Below are 20,773 nucleotides of genomic sequence, written 5' to 3'. Positions count from 1 at the left end.
TTTCTATGAGATTCTCACATTTACAACATTATAGGAATACTGGTATGAAGGTGAAAATGTTATACTTGTTACTCTTGTAATTGTAGAAGATATAAAGAAGATTGCAGTGTATTTTATCAATTCTATTGTGAATTTCAAAATTTTAAAAGGAGAGAAACCTTCGAAAAACTTATTATAAATTAATGAGATCCATTTTCTTATTAGAAATTCATATAATGTTGTGAATGTGAAAATGCAATACCTACTGCATCAGGTAATCAAATCTTGGATATTAAAGAAGACAATAGAATACAGGAATAGAGATTTCAACATAGATACAAAGTTTTTGAGTATTATTCCATCCCATTAATCCATTTGTTTGGTGATAGCAATAGATAAGTGATAAGCTCTCCATAAAAAAATCAGGCTTGCTTGTGAATAACGAAGATGAAAAATTAATTCACCTTCATTTTGCGAATTCGTACCTCTCTAGTTGTTATATCAACAACAAGGAGTCCATATACCGAAAATTCAATCAATCCCAAGCTAAGCAATGAGGGAGCAGGTAATACGAGCAGCTGATCGTATTACCTGATATCGTACTATTCAAGTAAGCCAATAGGAGTCCTGGAGTCCACTGCCAGAGGAGCCCTGGTTTTGATTGTGGGCAACGATTTTCAAATGGCTCTACATGGTGAACTGAGAATAACTGAAGTTTCGTACTGTATTTAGCCTCTTGAGCCGTGTTTTGTTTGGTTCCCAGCTGGTTCACTTTTTCGCCGCTTCCGGCGCTACTCTACGGATGATACCAAACAAGGACTAAAATCAATAGGGCCATCTCAGACTCAGACATCCACCCTCTCAATAATGTGACGTCATCATTTATCATCTCAGAATCCCAGCATACAGCTGCTTACACTACTACGTCCCTCATAATAACAAACGCTTTCCTAGATCGAGAAGAGTAGGCTATATTCAAAGGCTTATTTGAAAATATTACAAGTTTTGAGAATTTAGAGAAAACGTAACTAAGTAGCAGGGAAGTGAGAATCTAGTCTGAAATATGTGAGGACTGAGTGTTATGTAGGCTTAGGCTGGGTTTTTGAGGGTTTTACTAGATTTTGGAATAACCGGTTAGTAGCTGGGTTATGGATCCTTATCATCTTACTTAGAAGATGATTTGAGAAGAAGATTTCACATTTGGCCATGGTAAGTTTACTATTCAATTTGACTATTTTATTAATTTCTAACAATGTTTCTTGCTCTTTTCATTCTGGGTAAAATTGATACGATTCCATAATCGACGCGTTGGACGTTCGATGAGAAATGTTCTACTCTGACATATAAAATACGAATAAATCTTCCATGACTAGAAATGCAGTGATATCTTTGAACTTGGAGCTATTAAATACAGCCTATAGCCTATTCATCCATCCAATTACTCAGAATTATACAACTTCTAGAAAAATATCTCAGGCTGAAGCCATAATAGCGGTTCTATAGCTAGGGTATAGGCCTAACTATGTCGCACTTCCACATTTGTGTTACACTCCAAAATGAACAAGTAACAAAACTAAACAATTGGAAACAATAAAAACAGTCTAAACCTCGAAGAAACTATGAAACTTGGGACCAAAAAATCAAACACACAATATAAAACTGTTCATGAAGACATCTTTTTCATATAAGATGTTTATCAATTATTAGTAGTAGGTTTTCAATATTAGTTATAGGCCCTATAACAAATATTCATGTTATTTTTGAATATTCAATTATTGTATTAAATTGTATCCGGCACTTTTAATTTATCAAAATCTGTAACAGGTGAGACAAAAAAATTCCAGTTTTGATATCCAGTCATATACCCACCATTTCAATAATAGGAATAGGGAGAATTTAACAGTGCCTCACGTTTGACTGAGGAAAACTTACTAAAGCCATTATTTCCAGCAAACAAAATTATTCAACAGGCTGCGGCTAGAAATTAGAGCTATTCCAGTTGGGCGTTTCAAGATGGTAGTTAGGTCAAGAGGGTTACATTCAAGTCTTTCTATACAGTGCAAGAGTTTCTTGAATGTTAGTATTGTTATTAATGTCTACCAGAGTAAAGTTTGTATGTGTCTTGTCCATAAAATAAGCTATATCGAGATAATATTACACTTGTGGTACAGTGTTGATTGTTCTAGTCAGTTTTGTTTCTTTCTTTTCCTATGACTGTATTCGGTTGGTTCAGTTGTTGGTTGTATTGTAACTGTTATTGTATTGTTACTTCTGCCAGTGCTATGATTTTTTTACTTCTATTGTATTGTTTGTATTGTGACTTTTTCCTATTACTGCATTGTATATGTTTATTAGCAATAAAATATATCTTATCTTATCTTATCCTATCATAGCCAATCAGTACCGATAGCGCACAGCGCACGGCAGTAGAAACATTTCAAAATTCTAGAAGTAATTGGACAGGCCTATTCTTTCAATAATAAATGACAATTATCTGATAGAAATGGTGTCTCATTCTCTTCAGAATAACAATAAATTTCACATGCACGATATTATATAATAGAAAAATTCATCACAAGCAACTATAATTTCTATACACAAGCAATACTATAACTTCTCACACTTCTTTCAATTACCATCAATCAGAACTCCCCATGCATTATCCATTCACAATCTGTATTGAGATAACAGCTCTGATCACCATCCTGAACTGATAAAATTTGGATGAAAGCCAAAACCTTCAATAAGCAGCTCATACGAGATACGCCTGTTGATCTCAGGGGAAAACTCAGTCTATTGAAATGATAATCATAACCGTACTGATCAGTTGATTAGATAACGAAACTTGAATAGGCCTATTGTTTAAAGATTGGAAGATAAATATTAATTTTTCAACACAATTTTTCACTAGAAATGAACTCAATAATATAAACTTTGAACTTACTTCGAATGAGAATGTTTTTTTTCTACAATTTATTATGTTTACTTTAGTCCAAATTGTAGTCTATTTGTGAGAGAATTTCCCCCACTGTGAGAATAAAAAATGATTAATTTGCTCTAAATGAATATTTTCTTGTCGTACATGTCTCTTCTTTGTACAATGATTTAATGATACACCCATACCCTTGGGGTCGATCATGAATATGGTAATATATGGAGAGGATCTCAATACAATACAATTGAGCCAATATATTTATTTATCTTTTCATTATATTAAAGTAGATACAATATACAATAGTGACAACATTATCACTAGTACTATTGATTGATATCTAACATTGCTATGTTCACTCATTTGAGTTCAATCACTTATAATAGACTAATATTGTTCTATCCATACATTTGTTCAGATCATTTTCCAAGTATCTGTGTTCAACTCTTCATTTTCTACATTTTTATTAGTGACATTCTACCTTATTTAATTTATCAATCATTGATTCTAGATGAAATCCCAGCCAGTTTATCATTTAAACTGATACAATCCAAGAGAGATGATTCTATTCGAGTAGCTCTCTTCAATTATTAATTATGAAAAGACAAAACGTGAGAACTCTTTCTCTGGTCGTTTGCACTTTCACCTATCTTCTGGTGGGTGCCGCTGTTTTTGATTCATTAGAATCAGAAACGGAGAGGAAGAGATGGGAGTTCTTGCAAGGTGAGTGAGATAGGAATACATTCATTCAAAGTAATGTAATTGAAAATAATTTCGAGCTATAATTTTATATTAAACTAGCAGGGCACCCGTGCTACGCTACGGGAATTGAAAGATAAGATTATTTTTGTAAAATATTTATAACCTAAATTCTACCAAAGTCGTTATAATCGTTCTTGAGATCCATCATACAAACAAAAATTGCTTGCTGAATAACTGAAATAATAAATAAATATGATCTCGTCACTGTCATAGAATTTTGTATCCGGAAAGGTGCTCTCCCTAGATGAAAATAGGATCAATTGATAGAAGCAGCTCCCGCCATGAAAGTTTGTTTGTTTATTTCTCAGGAATAGAAATAAAAATTTAAATCTTAGTACCATTTTTAAAATTTTTTAATCACGACATGTCTCGACCGTATAATAATTATCAAGTGATTGGAGAATAAATAATAATATAATATTCCCAGGAATAGCTCTGATTGAAGTAGCAGTTCCAATCAATTTTTTCGCGAAAAATGCATTTTAATTCATTCTCAAACTTAAAATTAGTTAGTTGGTGCCAACCTAACAAAGTCAACTTAACTTAAAGTCAGCCTGACAAAATTATTAATTTAATAGCCAGTTAACAACTGTTTCAAAGAGGTGCTCTCTCGAGATTATAGTTCTATATTAACATATGGTAAGTTATGGACATTTCAATTATAATTTATTAAGAGATTTGAAGAAGAAGAATATACGTGCTAAAAGACGAACTTTAAACCCTTAAAAACCACCCTTAGAGTGAAAATATCGCCAAATATCCGTGGTCTAGTGGATAGAGTGCCTGCTTAGCAGCATAGAGATCCCGGGTTCAAACCCTCTCAATATCAAAAGTTTTTTAACCAGATCACTCCCATGTTATCGGATGGGCACGTTAAACTGTCGGTCCCGGCTGAAGTATGACAGTCGTAAGGCCCATTGACGGCTTAAATTATATATTCAGGCGGTGGGACCTTCCCGCAAGGGACTCCCCACCAACAAAAGCCATACGAATTTACTTTTTATCGCCAAAAGATTTCTTAGTGAGCACCTAGGACTTATAAGGAAGCTATATTTCAAGTTTTGTTGCAATCCGTCTAGTAGTTTTCTAGAAATCGTGATCAGTGAGTGAGTCAGTGAGATAAGAATTTTTATAGAAGAAGATTTGTATTATCATTATTTAAATTTAAAAAATGTTCAGATTCAATTGATAGGAAGCGTTTTATCAACTATCAACAACAACTAGAAAGTACGTCAAAGACAAGATTCGCCTACTGAGTTCCTATTGGCTCTCTGGCTACAGCCAACCACAAGCGTGAAAACTACTCGAATAATTTTTCTTGTATGGTGAAAAATAAAAATGATAGTGCTTATCAATCTCCGAACCATATAGTTCAATACTCTTTCTATGGATGAAGAGGATTCTCATTTGAATATTATTTCTTTATACTAAAATGAATTTAGTCCAGGCAATGGATGCTCAAAAAAGGGTATAGAGGGAAATGTTTGGAAGACAATCTTGGACCCCGCAGTTCTGTTTAGGGTAGTAGGGAGGTAAACATATCGAAAGTCCCAGCCTCTACCCACTGTGATAAAGGGGTGGGGGTGGTTTAAAGGCACCATTTTTTGGTTTCTCGCATATAACTCGAAAAATATGTATCTTACATACATAACTGTTATATACAAAATTGAAACTTACATAATTTCCCACAATATTAGTCCCACAACTTTCTCTATATCTTCTCTAGTTTTCGATATATCTGCTCTTGAATGTGTGACATTTTTGAAAAACACGTTAGCCACCAATTTTTTTCTATTTTTGCTCTTATAACTTTTTTAAAATCAACGGGAAAAATCAATGCTGATTATGAGTTTATAGAGAATTAAATTCTCTTCAATTTAAATTATAATTCACACTTTTATGAATTTCTCTGCACCTGATGCAGCAGCTTTAGTGTTGAGTGTGAAATCTCCAGTTTTGCAACAATAGACCAATTGACAATGGAATTTAGAGGGAATGTTTTGAATACAATTTTTGACTTTGTAGCTTTGTTGAGACTAGTTGGGAGGAGAACATAATTATCAAAAGTCCCCATCCCTTACTCATGTGCTAAGGGGATGAGGGTGGTTTAAAAGTTGCATTTTCAGCGTTTTGCACCCACGCTCATATCTTGAGAACAATGCATTTAACCGGCATAACCAACAATTCAAAAATGAAGCTTGATAAATTCTCTACACTTTTTGTCCAATGGAACTTTGTGATATTCACAACAGTTACCGAGATATTAGCTCTTAAAAGTTTGGAATTGTTGAAATAACAGGGTTTTATCCAATGTTTTGCTCTTTCAGGGCTTACAACTCTCCAACAATCCATCGTAATAACTTATGCTTATCATAGGTTTGTAGAGCATTGAATTCTCTTTGAAATCATATATTATTTCAATATTCAATGTAGGGGTGAAATTTTCATTGCTGCAACAATCGATCGTTTGACAATGACATTTGAAGGGGGTGTCTGTGACACAATTTTTTACTTTGCAGCTTAATTTGGACTAGTTAGTAAGTGAACATAGCAAAAGTGCGCATCTTTATCCCCTCTGTGGAAGGTGTGGAACCGCTGAGTTGACACTTGTTGCAGCAATGAAAATTTCACCCCCCACATTGAAGCTGCTGCAACAATGAAAGGAAAACTTGGAATAGTGAAATAATACAAAATTTCAAAGAGAATTCAATGCTCTACAAACCTACGATAAACATCAGTTTTTACGATGCATTGTTGGAGAGTTATAAGTCCTGAGAGCAAAAAATTGTATAAAAACCTGTTATTTCAACAATTAAACACCTTCAAGAGCTAATATCTCGGGAACTGTTGGGAATATAACAAAGTTCCACTAGACAAAAAGTTTAGAGAATTTATCATGCTTCATTTTTTAATAGTGAGTTATGTCGGTTAAATGCATCTTTCTCAAGATATGAGCGTGGGAGCAAAACGCTGTTAATGCAACTTTTAAACCACCCTCATTCCCTTAGCACATGATTAGGGAATGGGGACTTTTGATATGTTCTCCTTCCAACTAGTCTCAACAAAGCTGCAAGGTCAAAAATTTTGTTTAAAACATTCCCTCCAAATTCCTTTGTCAATTGGTCTATTGTTGCAAATATGGAGATTCCACACTCAATACTAAAGCTGCTGCAAAAGAAGTAGGAAAATCCATAAAAGTGTGAAATTATACATCAAATTGAAGAAAATTTAATGCTCTATAAGCTCATAATCAGTATTGATTTTTCCCGTCGACTTTCAAAAAGTTATAAGAGCAAAAATAGAAAAAAAAATTGTGGCAAACGTGTTTTTTTCAAAAATGTCACACCTTCAAGAGCAGATATCTCAAAAACTAGAGGAGATATAAAAAAATTAAAAAAGTTGTGGAATGGATATTGTAGGAAATTTTGTAAGCTTTAATTTTTTATACAACAGTTATGTCCGTAAGATACATATTTTTCGAGTTATATGCGAGAAACAAAAAACTGGTACCTTTGAACCACCCCCACCTCCTCAGCACAGGTAGTAGGGGTGGGGACTTTTGGTATGTTCACCTACTTACTACCCTAAACAGAACTGGGGGGTCAAAAATTGTCTTCCCAACTTTTCCCTATATAACATTTCCTTGACTGGACTAATTGTAAAAGAACTTTATAAGAAAACCAAAAAGCTAACATAATCGTAATAGTAATGATTTATGTAACTTTATACTCTCTTGATTCATTTATTATGTCTGACATTTCAGTTTGTTATCGTGAGTTTATATCCAGTTTATCCACTATGTTCCTAATGATTCTACTGCTAAATTTTCTCTTATTATTTCGTGAAATTAATTCAGAAAGTAATAACCTTGAACTTGAAAATGTATTTGAAGTAATGACTTCTTCAAACTGATATTTGTTCATCCTTTGAACAGATATGAGGAATGGTTTGATCAACAAATACAACATAACAAAAGAGGATTACCGGATGATAGAGATTGTGATAACTGAAAATAAGCCTCATAAAGCTGGACCACAATGGAAGTTTGCTGGAGCATTCTACTTTGCTACAGTCGTCTTAGCTGCCATTGGTAAGTTACCAATACCATATCTGATAAAAGTATATCTTCATATTCAACTGATTTACCACAACAATCATAAACTTTCATTATTATCTTCTGCTTCCATCGCATTTCATCAAATCTTTCAAAATGTCTAATAAACTAAGCTATGAACTTCGTTACTGAACATGAACCTATAATTTTATCAGCCAATACCTTTTGAATACACTTTGATATGGTTTTTCAAAATAATTGTTCAACAATCAGGATGGGTCCAAGACTCGTAACACTATTTTGGTTCAACTGAACCAAACTGACAACTGAGCTTGGCTGAATGGTGCAACTAAGATTAATTTGACTCTTGAATCGAGTTGCCTGATTTGAATAGAGATGTCATGATTTAAATAAGATCAACTCAACTAGAAATGAGTTTCCTTCTTGAAATGACTTCAGGACACTTGACTGAACTTGATTATCTCACACATAGTATTTTGATTATCTCATAGTAACACAATACTATTTTTGAATTCTCCTTATTAAATTCGTTCAAGCTCAGCTCATTTTTACAACCAACAATTTAGTTGATGAATTAATGGCAAAACAACTCGCATCACAAAACTCAACTCAAAGTGCAACTCAGTTCAAAAACTAAAATTATCATCTAAATAGAATTAGAAACCATGTCGTAAGGCGAATTGAGTCAGCCAGTATCTCTTCGAATGAGTCGATTTCAACAGCATATTAAGGTGCGTACAGATTTACGCGCCGCGAACATGAGCAATTCACTTTTAATCAGCTGATGCCAAGCTTTTCATATTTGTATCTTACCGTTTCTGTAAGAATACAGATATAATCAGCTGATTAAAAGTGCATTGCTCATGTTCGCAGCGCGTATATCTGTACGCACCTTTAGATTATGGAAACTGAAGTCTGAGGTTAAAGAGACTGAAGCTCAGCTGAGTTGAATTTAACGAGAATGAGTATTTTGCTGAGTATGATTCCCTAAATCAGCTCTGGGCCTGTGCGTGGGTATGAACGGCACAGTATGAGAGACTACCAGCGTCAAATAGCTTCACGAAAAATAACTATCTAAGGACTATCAGCAGAGTTAACAGTGAAATCCTCTTATGCTATATTTTCTCTATATTAGAATTTAGCAGGAAATATGAATATATAATATATACTGAACAGTTAATTCTATTAATTCATTATCTATATCATATTGCGAAAGTAATTCTCATGTTTTTCTCTCCAACAGGATACGGCCACTCCACCCCCGTAACAATAGGCGGCAAGGCGTTTTGCATGGCCTATGCCATGGTGGGCATCCCATTAGGCCTCGTCATGTTCCAGAGCATAGGAGAGCGTCTCAACAAATTCGCATCGGTTGTCATCAAGAGAGCCAAAGAGTTTCTGCGTTGCGCTCAAACTGAAGCGACCGAAATTAATCTAATGATGGCCATCGGAACTCTGTCCTTTTTCATCACCACAACGGGAGCGGCCGTCTTCTCCCGCTATGAAGGATGGAGCTACTTCGACAGTTTCTATTACTGTTTTGTGACGCTGACCACTATTGGGTTCGGCGACTATGTTGCTCTGCAGGTGAGGTTCGAGTTTTCGATGTTTTATTTGATCGACTATCGAAAACAATCACTAATGTCGAATTTAATTCAATTATTAACAATATACAGTATATTGATCATTTCAATATTGATAGCATTATTTTTCATCACTATCATACTACAGTATTCATGAACGTTTTACAGTAAAGTTGGAACCTTTGAAACTTTACAATGGTGGAAGGTGGAACCCAAAGTGTTTCAAAACTTTTTTTGCAAATGGTGATGCCGTAAGAGCTCTAGGCTTGTGTGTGGGTAATGAGGCGGATAATGATGAGAGATGAATGAGCCAACAATTTTGGGTGGGTTCCGAACCACCAGGAAGCGATTTTACAACTAATGATTCATATTCAGAAAAGGCGAATGATTTATATTTAGAGGAGACCAGTTGCATGATTCCTTACATATCTAAGCGATAGCTTGTCAGCTACACCACTGAGTCAAACCCCTTCCTTGGATTGAATCAGGCATATCAGGAGTTTTCAATCCTCAGGAACTCAACATATATACAAATATGAATTAATATACAGATGCCAAAGCTATGATAACTGTACATATTTTCTCCAATTTCCGAAGAACTCGCTTTTTTAATATTTGTTATTCTTATGAAACCAACACATTGAAATTCCTCTCCATTGCCGAGAAGTTGAGCATTTTATTACTTGTTCTGATTTCAGATAGTTCAAGCTTCGCTCAAATCAAAGACAATTCTGCATTAGCATTCAATTGTCCTCTTATATCTTATATATCATTATTGCTATCATCATTGTCATACCAGCTATTCATTGTTATGTAAAAAATTAGTAAACTTGAATGAATGTTGACAGAACGACCAAGCCCTAATCAAGAAGCCAGGCTACGTGGCTCTGAGTCTGGTGTTCATCCTATTCGGGCTGGCAGTGGTGGCTGCTAGCATCAATTTGCTCGTGCTACGTTTCATGACCATGTAAGTTACCGTTACCGTACATCATTTTAAAGCTTCCAAATACCATACTTATTCATAACTAGATAAATTGATATGTTGATTGGCAATGATTTATTAAAAAATGCCGATTGCGATTTTGAGGTGATCATTAAGAATTAGGCGGTTGGATATTAGATTAGAGTTCTTTATGTATGTATGTTACAATATTTACTGGCTTATACACTAATTTATTGAATGCAATTAGAATAACGATAATGATATTGTGATGTAACTTCATAAAAATCGGCGGTGTTTCAACTTGTCGATTCTCGAAGAATGATATAAAATAATATCCTACCCAACAACACATGACCGGGTGGGTGATTGTTGAGTGGTGATGGTTGGAGTGGGTGATTGTAAGAACTAGGAGAAAATAAAATTTTGTAAGGATCACCAAAAACTGGATTCCCACACAGAAGTGATAGTGAACAGTTGAAGTTCATGAGTTCTTTATTGTACTATTCCCATTCAGCCGAGCGAGTATGAATCATCTCATTGGAAGTTATATGGAAAGTATATATTTTCACTACTGTCAGTCAATGTTGAGTGGGAATCCAGCTTCAGTGTAGTGATAGTGCTGAATTAAGAAATCATTGTTGATTATTGAAAGGCTATTCGCATTCATAACAATTTCAAGAATGATTATCATTTATTTAATTTTGTTCATTTAAATTTTAACAAAGTGAAATCATAACCCTATTTTGGACTTTTAAAATGTTATCTAAATTTGGGAGAGAAATAGTACAAGGAGTATCCTTAGTTTTTCTCTCCCAGTCAGTGCTTCTTTGTAAAAAATATAAATAAATAAAAATAACGAAGATCCTAATTTTAAATGATGTAAATCACTCCGAAGACTTCTGCTACTGCAAATATTGACAACAGGGTTAACAGCTAGATGGAAAAAAATAATAAAATAATTCTAATCTATTTCCATCCTCAATTTCAAGAATGCCTACTGCGATTTTGAAGTGATTCAATAGATGTTTGGGAGTGGAAAATGTAGTGACATTTGCGAATTAAGATAATTGCTTGTTGATGAGGTTGATAATGTTGACTGTGGAATATAGTAAGATTCGTCTCACAGCATTGGTTGAATTTCAAATAGCATTGGTTGATAAGAATACTGACAATTTAGAGTAGTCCTCATTTTGGGTAATAATTGGCTCATCTCTAATTATTTGGGTTCGAAATAAGATTTTGATGTTACTGATGAACTCCATCAAATCTTCAAACGAAACTTATTACAAATTGTATTAATTTTGTTCAATAAGAATCAGCAAAAAAAAACAAGTTGGATAAACTTGTGAATTTGAAAAAAGTTGTAGTTTTCCTTGTGCACAATGATAGTATTTGTACCGGTTGCACAATAGCCAGTTAAATTTTAATCGTGATCAATTCCACGAGAACCAATCGGAGAAGCCGTCTCTTCATAAAAGCCTTCTCTGATTGGTTCACGGTTGAAATTTAACCGGCTTTTGTGCAACCGGGCCTCAGTATTAAAATGTGTGTCCAAAGTTTGTATAGTCTATCCCTTCCCACGTTCTGGGACAATATGAAACCATATTAAATAAAATTGGAATTGATTGTTGACCGCCAGGAACGCAGAAGATGTCCGCCGTGACGACAGTGAGATGGTTCCCGCCTCACAGCATGTGTTGACATTGGAGGGGGAAGAGCTCGCTCTCAATGGAAAGATGATCGCAGAACGCACGGATAGCGGTGGAGGGGGAGGAAACTATGACTCTGATCAGGTATTCTTCACAGAGTATGCGATGTTATTTGTATGGAGGAGTATAGTAAGTAATGTACACTCTGTAATATATGGCATTCTCTTCAATTTGCTATAATTATTTCAATGGGAAGCACTGTTATTATTTGAAAGATAGTTTGAATAGGATCTCACTATAGAAAATACTGCAGTGGAACGCTGTGAAGCGAGAGGTTTCGATTTGCATTTCTGCTTTCTCTCCAAATTCCAGCACATGACCTGAAGACTGAAACTCCATCAGACTCTCCAGCATTTATGTCCCCATCATTGCAAATGAGAAAACACAGGGCTGAGTTCGTTTTATATTATATTAGAGCCTATATTAAGTATAAACTCCTGCTTCCTACCAAAATTCAGCACATGAGCTGAAGACTTAACTCCATCCGACTACCCAACATCTATGTTCCCACTCCCCATCATTGCAAATGAGAAAAATCTGGTGTGGCGCACTCACACAACTTTCCTTGCCATTATGAAAATGTTCATCATACTCGTAGGTAAACGAATGATACTCGTTGTAATCTATCACATGATGTACCGTATTAATTTCTTAATTGATCACCTAACGCTAGTGTTCACACGCATCTCAAGTCTACTATTCAAAGATCTGAGCTTTATCTTGTGACAATAGCGCAATTGACAGGACAATAACGCTGGAGACACACGACGCGGTTAGAATCGACAGTTGCCTAGCATTAAGTTGCCTCTCTGCATTTGAATAATCACATTTTCTCGAATTTCGAGTTCATTTTCAATGTTAGGTGAGGTGGACATTTCTTTTAGAGATTTTCATGCTCAATCTCTTCTACTTGAAATTTTTCGTTCTTCCCTTACCTATGGTAATAGGACAAGGAAAGTAAAAAACAGGGCTGTCTTTGTTTTATAAAAAAAGATTCTATATTAGAATCTATTATAAAGTCCAAATTCCGCCTAAAGACTATTTTGTTTTAATTTTCAATCTACCTTTATTGCTGTTTTCCTTCAGTATCCGAACTATATTATAGAATGTAGGTACCCTACAATTTGAAGTCACGATTAGCCTAATCGTAATGCATCATTAGCCAATCGTAATTATCTACACTATAATATTGATGCATCAAAGCAACTTGAACTTACTTGTTCAATTGTCATTTAATCAAAGATCTTCTTGCAATTGGAATAACAATTTCCATCCATGATTTCGATTGCAAATAGTATTATATTCATGATTGAATCTATCTTGGTAGTGTAGTTCGATGCTTTGTCAAAAGGTACAGTAATGTGAAATGAATAGCTAGCATGCAAACTGTAAGGCCGTTTTAGACCGCCGTACGTTTGCCGAGCGACATCATGTCAAGCAATTACTAAATGACAAACTTCATGGCCGTTGGATTGGTCGTGGAAATGATTTTTCAGATTGGCCACCCCGATCACCAGATTCAACTGTTTGTGACTTCTTCTTATGGGGTTCTTGAAAGAAAAAGTTTATACCCATAGCTTCATTACCCAATAGCTTCAATAATGATGAGGAACTAAAACGATCAATAGAAGAGGAACTTCTCCGGATATCGTGGAGTTTCTTTGTGAAAGCTTACTAACCATTTCTTAAGCGCTGTTATGAGTGTGTTGCTGTGGATGGGTTTGAATTTGAATAATTCATTGAGGAGGCGGCGTTCAAAAAAGATCTTGTCACCAAAAGCTAATTTCTCACAAATGACAAAAAACTGTTGTGACAATATTAACCAGTGCAGAGAGTTGAATTTTTTTACATGATTAATCAGGCATCAGAAACATTATTGATCAACAATTTTTTCCTAGAATATTAATAGTTTTTGGATAATAAAGCTTTAAATGTTGGACTAAACCTTCTTTGATTGACACATGTGGACAAAAATTCTTTTGAACAACCTTCTTTACACTTTCAGTATATGACTGGATTGTCTCCTGAATGTGGGTTTTCTTCAAAAATCAGTCATTTGAAAACAGCCAGGATGAATTATTATTCATTCCAAGGCCCAAATTCACTAAAAACAAATACTTGCGTTTTTCATCAGTTTTTCCAATACTTAATTTCAAAATCATCTGATTTTAAGTGGGATGTTAATAATATGATGTTTGTTGTTCCATATTCAAAATTAGATTCAAATTCACCGCTGTAATTCATCACTGTCGAAAGTCGAAACTCACTAACATAACCTCAAACCTTCTGTAGGTAAAAGACAGGCCGGGTGTCTAGATTTGCAAAGCATCATGGGTTGCGGTTTCCATGGTTACTGCTTTGTGATTGGCTGGTTGTGACTAAACCTTTTCTGATCAGAAACTACTCGTGGACAAAACTCTTTTTGTTTGATAAGTCAAGTTTTACATTCAAAAATAACATTGGACTAGATTTTTTCTGACCAGTTCTGAGCATGCAGGCTTGTAGCGCTCAACATAAGCTTTAAAAATATGATACCAGCAATAGCTCGATATTTTTTGTGACAAGATCTTTTTTGAAAGCTGCCTCCTCAATTATTTACTTTGATGTTTTTCATGAGGCTATGTTCTAGTGTTTATTCAAAAGTCATATTTAATTGCCCAATATAGTCATATTGCAAACATGAAAATCTATATATATATAAAAGCGAAATGGCACTCACTCACTGACTGACTGACTCACTCACTCACTCGCATAACTAAAAATCTACCGGACCAAAAACGTTCAAATTTGGTAGGTATGTTCAGTTGGCCCTTTAGAGGCGCACTAAGAAATCTTTTGGCAATATTTTAACTCTAAGGGTTGTTTTTAAGGGTTTAAAGTTCGTCTTTTAGCATGTATATTCTTCTTCTCCCAATCTCTTGATTATAATTGGAATTTCCATATCATATGTTACTATAGAACTATAAATAATCTAGATAGAGTACCTCTTCGAAACAAGTGTTAACTGGCAACTAAATTAATAATTTTGTCAGGTTGGCATTAAGTTGAGTTGACTTTGTTAGGTTGGCACCAAGTTGAAGATTTAAATGCATTTATCGCGGAAAAATTGATTGGACACTGCTACTTCAATCCTGGGAATATTATATTTCTAGCCGTCAGGCTCGCTTCGCTCGCCATATCCGTTTAGTCTGGACCCCCGACTGGATTGTCCTAACATGATAAAAATGCTCAAATGAAAAATGCAGGCGAGCGAAGCGAGCCTGCTGATCTTATTCTTGGACGATCCAGTCGGGGGTCCAGGGGGCGGAGCCCCCTGGCTAGATGGATATGGCGAGCGAAGCGAGCCTGACGGCTAGTATTTTATAAAACCGAAAACACCTTTTTGATGTTCTTAAAGTATCGTTTTTCAATATGCCACAATTTTTTTTCTAAGAGGTTTAGGGAGTTGAAATTTTCCCAGAATATTTTTAAAATTTTTAAAACCTATTTTATAAACAGAGTAAAATTTATATAAGTTCGGTGTGTGAATGGGCACATCATATAAAATCAGACGTGTGAAACTCTTCGTGGGTCACAGTGTATATTTCTCATTCTTTTCACTTTCCTTGCCCTATAACCATTGGTAAGGAAAGTATTGCTTTCAGAAAAAAATTAAGGTCCCCCAATTTCTAAATTTCTATACGTTTCGAGGTCCCCTGAGTCCAAAAAAGTGGTTTTTGGTCTGTAAGTGTGTGTATGTATGTATGTGTGTGTGTGTATGTATGTGTGTCTGTGTACACGATATCTCATCTTCCAATTAACGGAATGACTTGAAATTTGAAACTAAAGATCATTACACTATAAGGATCCAACACGAACAATTTCAATCCAATACAATTCAAGATGGCGGCTAAAATGTTGTCAAAAACAGGGTTTTTCGCGATTTTCTCAAAAACGGCTCCAACGATTTTGATCAAATTCAAACCTTAAATAGACATTGATAAGCTCTATCAACTGCCACAAGTCTCATATCTGTAAAAATTTCAGAAGCTCCGCCCTATCTATGCAAAGTTTGATTCTAGATTCCCAATTATCAAGCTTCATGTACAATTTGAACAAAAAAAATTGGAACAAAATCAAGTGGAAAAGATTGAGCATGAAAATCTCTACAAGTAATGTTCAATAACATTTTCACCTAAAATTGAAAATAAGCTCGAAATTCAAGAAAATTAATGTGATTATTCAATTGCAAACTGTTGGCAACTGTTGATTCTATTGAATCATTAACTATGAAGCGAAAGCAGACCTCGTGTGCTTCCAGCGTTATCGTCCAGTCACCAGCTGGCTCAGATTCTTGAATAGTAGACTTGAGATGTGCGTGATCACTCAGGTGATCAATTTTCATAACGGAAAGGAAAGTTGTGTGAGTGCGCCACACCAGATTTTTACTTTCCTTGCCCTATTACCCTAGGTAAGGAAAGTATTGCTTTCCGAAAAAAACTAAGGTACCCCAATTTCTATACGTTTCAAGGTCCCCTGAGTCCAAAAAAGTGGTTTTCGGGTATTGGTCTGTATGTGTTTGTGTGTGTGTGTGTGTATGTGCGTCTGTGAACACGATATCTCATTTCCCAATTAACGGAATGACTTGAAATTCGGAACTTAAGGTCCTTACAATATGAGGATCCGCCACGAACAATTTCGATCGAATGCAATTCTAGATGGCGGCTAAAATGGAGAAAATGTTGTCAAAAACAGGGGTTTTCGCGGTTTTCTCGAAAACGGCTTCAACGATTTTGATTAAATGTATATCTAAAATAGTCATTGATAAGCTCTATCACCTGCCACAAGTCCCATAACTGTTAAACATTCAGGAGCTCCGCCCCATCTATGTAAAGTTTGATTTTAGATTCCCAATTATCAGGCTTCAGATAGGTACATAATTTAAACAAAAAAATCGAGTGGAAAAGATTGAGCATGAAAATCTCTACAATTAATGTTCAGTAACATTTTCACCTAAAATTGAAAATAATCTCGAAATTCGAGAAAATGTGACAATCCAATTGCAAACTGTTGAATCTATTAAATGATTCACTATGAAGAGATAGCAGACCTCGTATGTCTCCAGCGTTATTGTCCTGTCACCAGCTGGCTCAGATCTTTGTTTATAAGTTAGTAGACTTGAGATGCGCGTGAACACTAGCGTCAGGTGATCAATTCTCATAACGGCAAGGAAAGCTGTATGAGTGCGCCACACCAGATTTTTGTATTTGATTACAGTTTGAACTGTGCCCAAGTGTCATTGTTCAGCTCAGAGCGCACGCGCAGCCAGAAATACGAAGCGACGACTAAGTTAGAAAACGTAGCCTTGACAACACGACGCGATCTTACACCGTTTTGAAATGGACAGACTGATTTACATTGAGAGAAATCTTATTTGAAAGGACGTAGCTCAAGCTACGTACTTGGTCTAAATGATCTTGGTTTTGGTACTATGGTCTGGAACAGCCTGCTAGTGCGTTACCAAAAAGTGTATTCATATTTTTGGACCCCTCTGTGTAATATCCATTGTATTATATTTACTTTATTAGTACTATAGGTCACTCCATTCTATATACTGGATAATATGAATGATTTCAACTAAATTCTTCGTAATGAATAAGTATTATGAACTTGGATGTTAATCAAATCTCGTTTGGACAGGTATCAGTATGCTCGTGCAACTGCCTAGGGCCGTCCAAGGGCCATAGCCAGTTCCCGAACTTGGAGCCGATGTACATGTCCGCCCAAGGCGCTAAGGGCGGCGCCTAGCAGCCACTGCGACGGCTGGACTGAGTCCTGCCGTCGCCATCACCGCTCGACGCCGCGTCGCGATGCCAGACCGACGACCAGATGTCTGACCGCGACGCCGACACGCTCATATAGAGCGCATGCGCATTACAGGTGGTGGCAACACAAAGCCATTTTCGGAAGAGGCTTTGAAGACATTTTTTTGGGTATTTGGAAACTTTGTTCAAGTTGTTAGGAAAGACTTGAGTGGTGTAATGGCAAGTAAAAAATTTCAGTGAAGACTTGAATTGAAGACATTGGAAACTTCATGAGGGATTTGGTATTGAGCTGATCCTACTATGTTCAAGTTGTTATCAAAAAATTACTTTGAAAATTTGTCATGAAAACCATGTTCAAGTTGTTAGGGAAGACTTAAGTGGTATGATGTGTAATATTATGTGAAAATTCCCAGTAAAGATTTTGGATTGAGGACATTTGAAACTTCATGAGGGACTTTGTATTGAGCTGATACTATTTATGTTCAAGTTGTTAGGGAAGACTTGAGTTGGTGGAGTGAAATCATTCATATATGTAAAATGTGATGTGTAATAAGGTGAAAATTCCCAGTAGAGTTTGAATAAAAGACATTGGAAGCTTCATGGGGGATTTGGTATTGAACTATGTTCAAGTTGTAGAATATTCGAGTAGCTGCAACAAAATACTTTATTGAAACACTAATGACTTTGAGACATCAGAGACGTTTTCGAGGATTGGATAGTGAAAAAGTGTAAGTTATTCTAATAGTTAAGTGAAGACTTCAGTGGTAAGGTGTGAAGTTGAAAATCCCAGTAAATGATTGGAATAAAGAGATTCAAAACATTTTTTGGGGTATGAAAGAGAGAAAATACGTTCGAGATGACTAGTACTTGATCCTTGATCGAGTGGGAAGGTGTAATGACAAGTGAAAATTCCCAGTAAAGATTGAATATATTTTTTGGGATTTGTTAGTGAGAATATCATGATATGTTCAAGGCTTTATAGTAAAGACTTGAATGGTAAGGGTTATGTCAAGTAGTGAAAGTTCCCAGTAGTATGACTAATAATAATTATTATTATAATATATTAGTATTATAAATTATAATTAATATTATTTCTCTCTGCTAGTACTCTTTCAACCAGTAAATGTGTAATAGTTGATTCATTTGAAAATTGTAAATATTAATATGAATAAATATATGGATAGATGTGTTTGTGAATATTAATTGTTGTGTATTTATAAATGTATTATGAAATGACTGGATATTCACTGGCCTATATTGTGAATTGGTTGTAAGAGGTACTAAGTAAAATAATCTTCTATGTGTACTACGGTACTATTTTTTGAATGAGGATTTACTTTTATTCAAATCCTAATTGAACCGTTAAGACTGAAGAAATATAACGGTCTCAAAAGGCACACCACAGCCTATTATTGGGTTTCATTATTTTTCAATTGAAAATTATGAGCCATTAATTAATTTGAAGTAAGATGTGGATTGAAGGATATCAGAAGGGAAGGTGAAAGATTTTTGTATATTGGATTAGAAGTTGGGACCGGAGCTGTTAATAAATTCATGGAATTCATATTTTGTAGGATCAAAGTATATAGAATGGAAAAGTTTCAATTGAATGTGATTTTTTGAATGTATCAAGTTGATGGGCTTTGGATATGACGAGTGTCAAATTTATAATAATGATTGATTATTATCATAATTGTTATTAAAACAGGAAAATTCGATGTTTCAAAATAGCCTCATTTACAAGCAATGTGATTGGTGACCCAACAATGTACCTAGAATTCTAGATACCTTGGTGGCCCGAGTTAATGTCTGATTGACATAAGTAACAAAAATAATCTGGAAACTGGAACTATCACCTTTCAATACCGTACTTCACATTACTTCTTTCCTTTTAATGCTTAATACTTCATATTTCAATCACTTTTGAAATAAACTCTTTCTTCTGTCTTCATATTATCTCATTACTTCAGATTATAGATGTTTAGTACCATATATTTCATATTATGCTGCCTCATTCGTTCCAATGAATTTTCGCCTTCTCAATAGATATCATTTAAAAGCTTTCTCGATCAAAAACGTTATCATAAAGTTCTTGGACGAATTACAGGCTGAGAATCGCCTACTGCCTAATTAATATATGATATATTTTAAATTATAGTTCAGTTATTCGTAGCATCATAGAAAATCTGTGATTCAGACCCACTATTGTTATATTTTTAAATTATCACGGTATTATTGACTATCATTGTAGATAAAAAAATGTGGAGATTTGATGTCAAATAATGTAGAAGCCTACTGTGAGCATGTATATTTTAGTGTATAGCCTACTTGCACAATGTGTACTTAGCATCGGATAATGAACAGACTTGTAAAACTTTATAATAATAGCTTTTATATTAATAAACCAACTCAACTGATTTCAAAATGTCAGATTATTAATAAATTTGAGTAAAACATTTCATTTTTTCAATATTATTGATTTATGAAGCAAATAAGAAAAGTTTTAGCATTGAAGATGAAATAATCATCTACTGTATTTTATCTAAGATACAAAGGTAATCCCTTGAACATGAGTTATAACATTGAACTTCTGTTCTACCCAAGATTAAATTTTGTAGTTACACAACAGAATATTATCAAATTCATCACATATAAATATAAATTTTGTAATACAGCATGCTATTACTCACTTTATTATGCAACAAGGATTTAAACTCCAATATTTTCTAAATAAACTTAAGATATTCAAACCAATATTGTTGCAACTATATTTCTAACTCAATGTAACTATGTCTTTCAATATTATGTAAAACTTGGAATAAAAATAATGTTGTCCTAATCTAAACATGGGTAATGGAGCCACAGAGCCATGGTATCTCAAGTTACAATATTATCATCATGATAGCTCAAGTATCAAGTAAAAAAATAATGTATTATTGAAAAAATTTCAGTTTCACTGATCTTGTCTTTTTTGAATCAGTATACA

General features: G+C 34.7%; 1 protein-coding gene across 1 annotated transcript; it reads left to right on the top strand.

Annotated features, from left to right (window-relative positions):
- Positions 1-850: 850 nt before the first annotated feature.
- Positions 851-20,632, top strand: LOC111050302 (two pore potassium channel protein sup-9). The gene is made up of 7 exons (XM_022336598.2): positions 851-1,188; positions 3,423-3,634; positions 7,608-7,763; positions 8,992-9,335; positions 10,180-10,298; positions 11,914-12,067; positions 17,663-20,632. The coding sequence occupies exons 2-7, from the start codon at positions 3,508-3,510 to the stop codon at positions 17,768-17,770; spliced, it is 1,008 nt and encodes a 335-aa protein (XP_022192290.2). The 5' UTR covers positions 851-1,188; positions 3,423-3,507; the 3' UTR covers positions 17,771-20,632.
- The last annotated feature ends 141 nt before the right edge of the window (positions 20,633-20,773 follow it).

This window comes from Nilaparvata lugens, chromosome 4 (assembly GCF_014356525.2).
Source record: "Nilaparvata lugens isolate BPH chromosome 4, ASM1435652v1, whole genome shotgun sequence".
Classification (NCBI taxonomy): Eukaryota; Metazoa; Arthropoda; class Insecta; order Hemiptera; family Delphacidae; genus Nilaparvata; species Nilaparvata lugens.
Note: the sequence above shows the minus strand (reverse complement) of the source record. Positions and strands in the feature narration are given on the sequence as shown.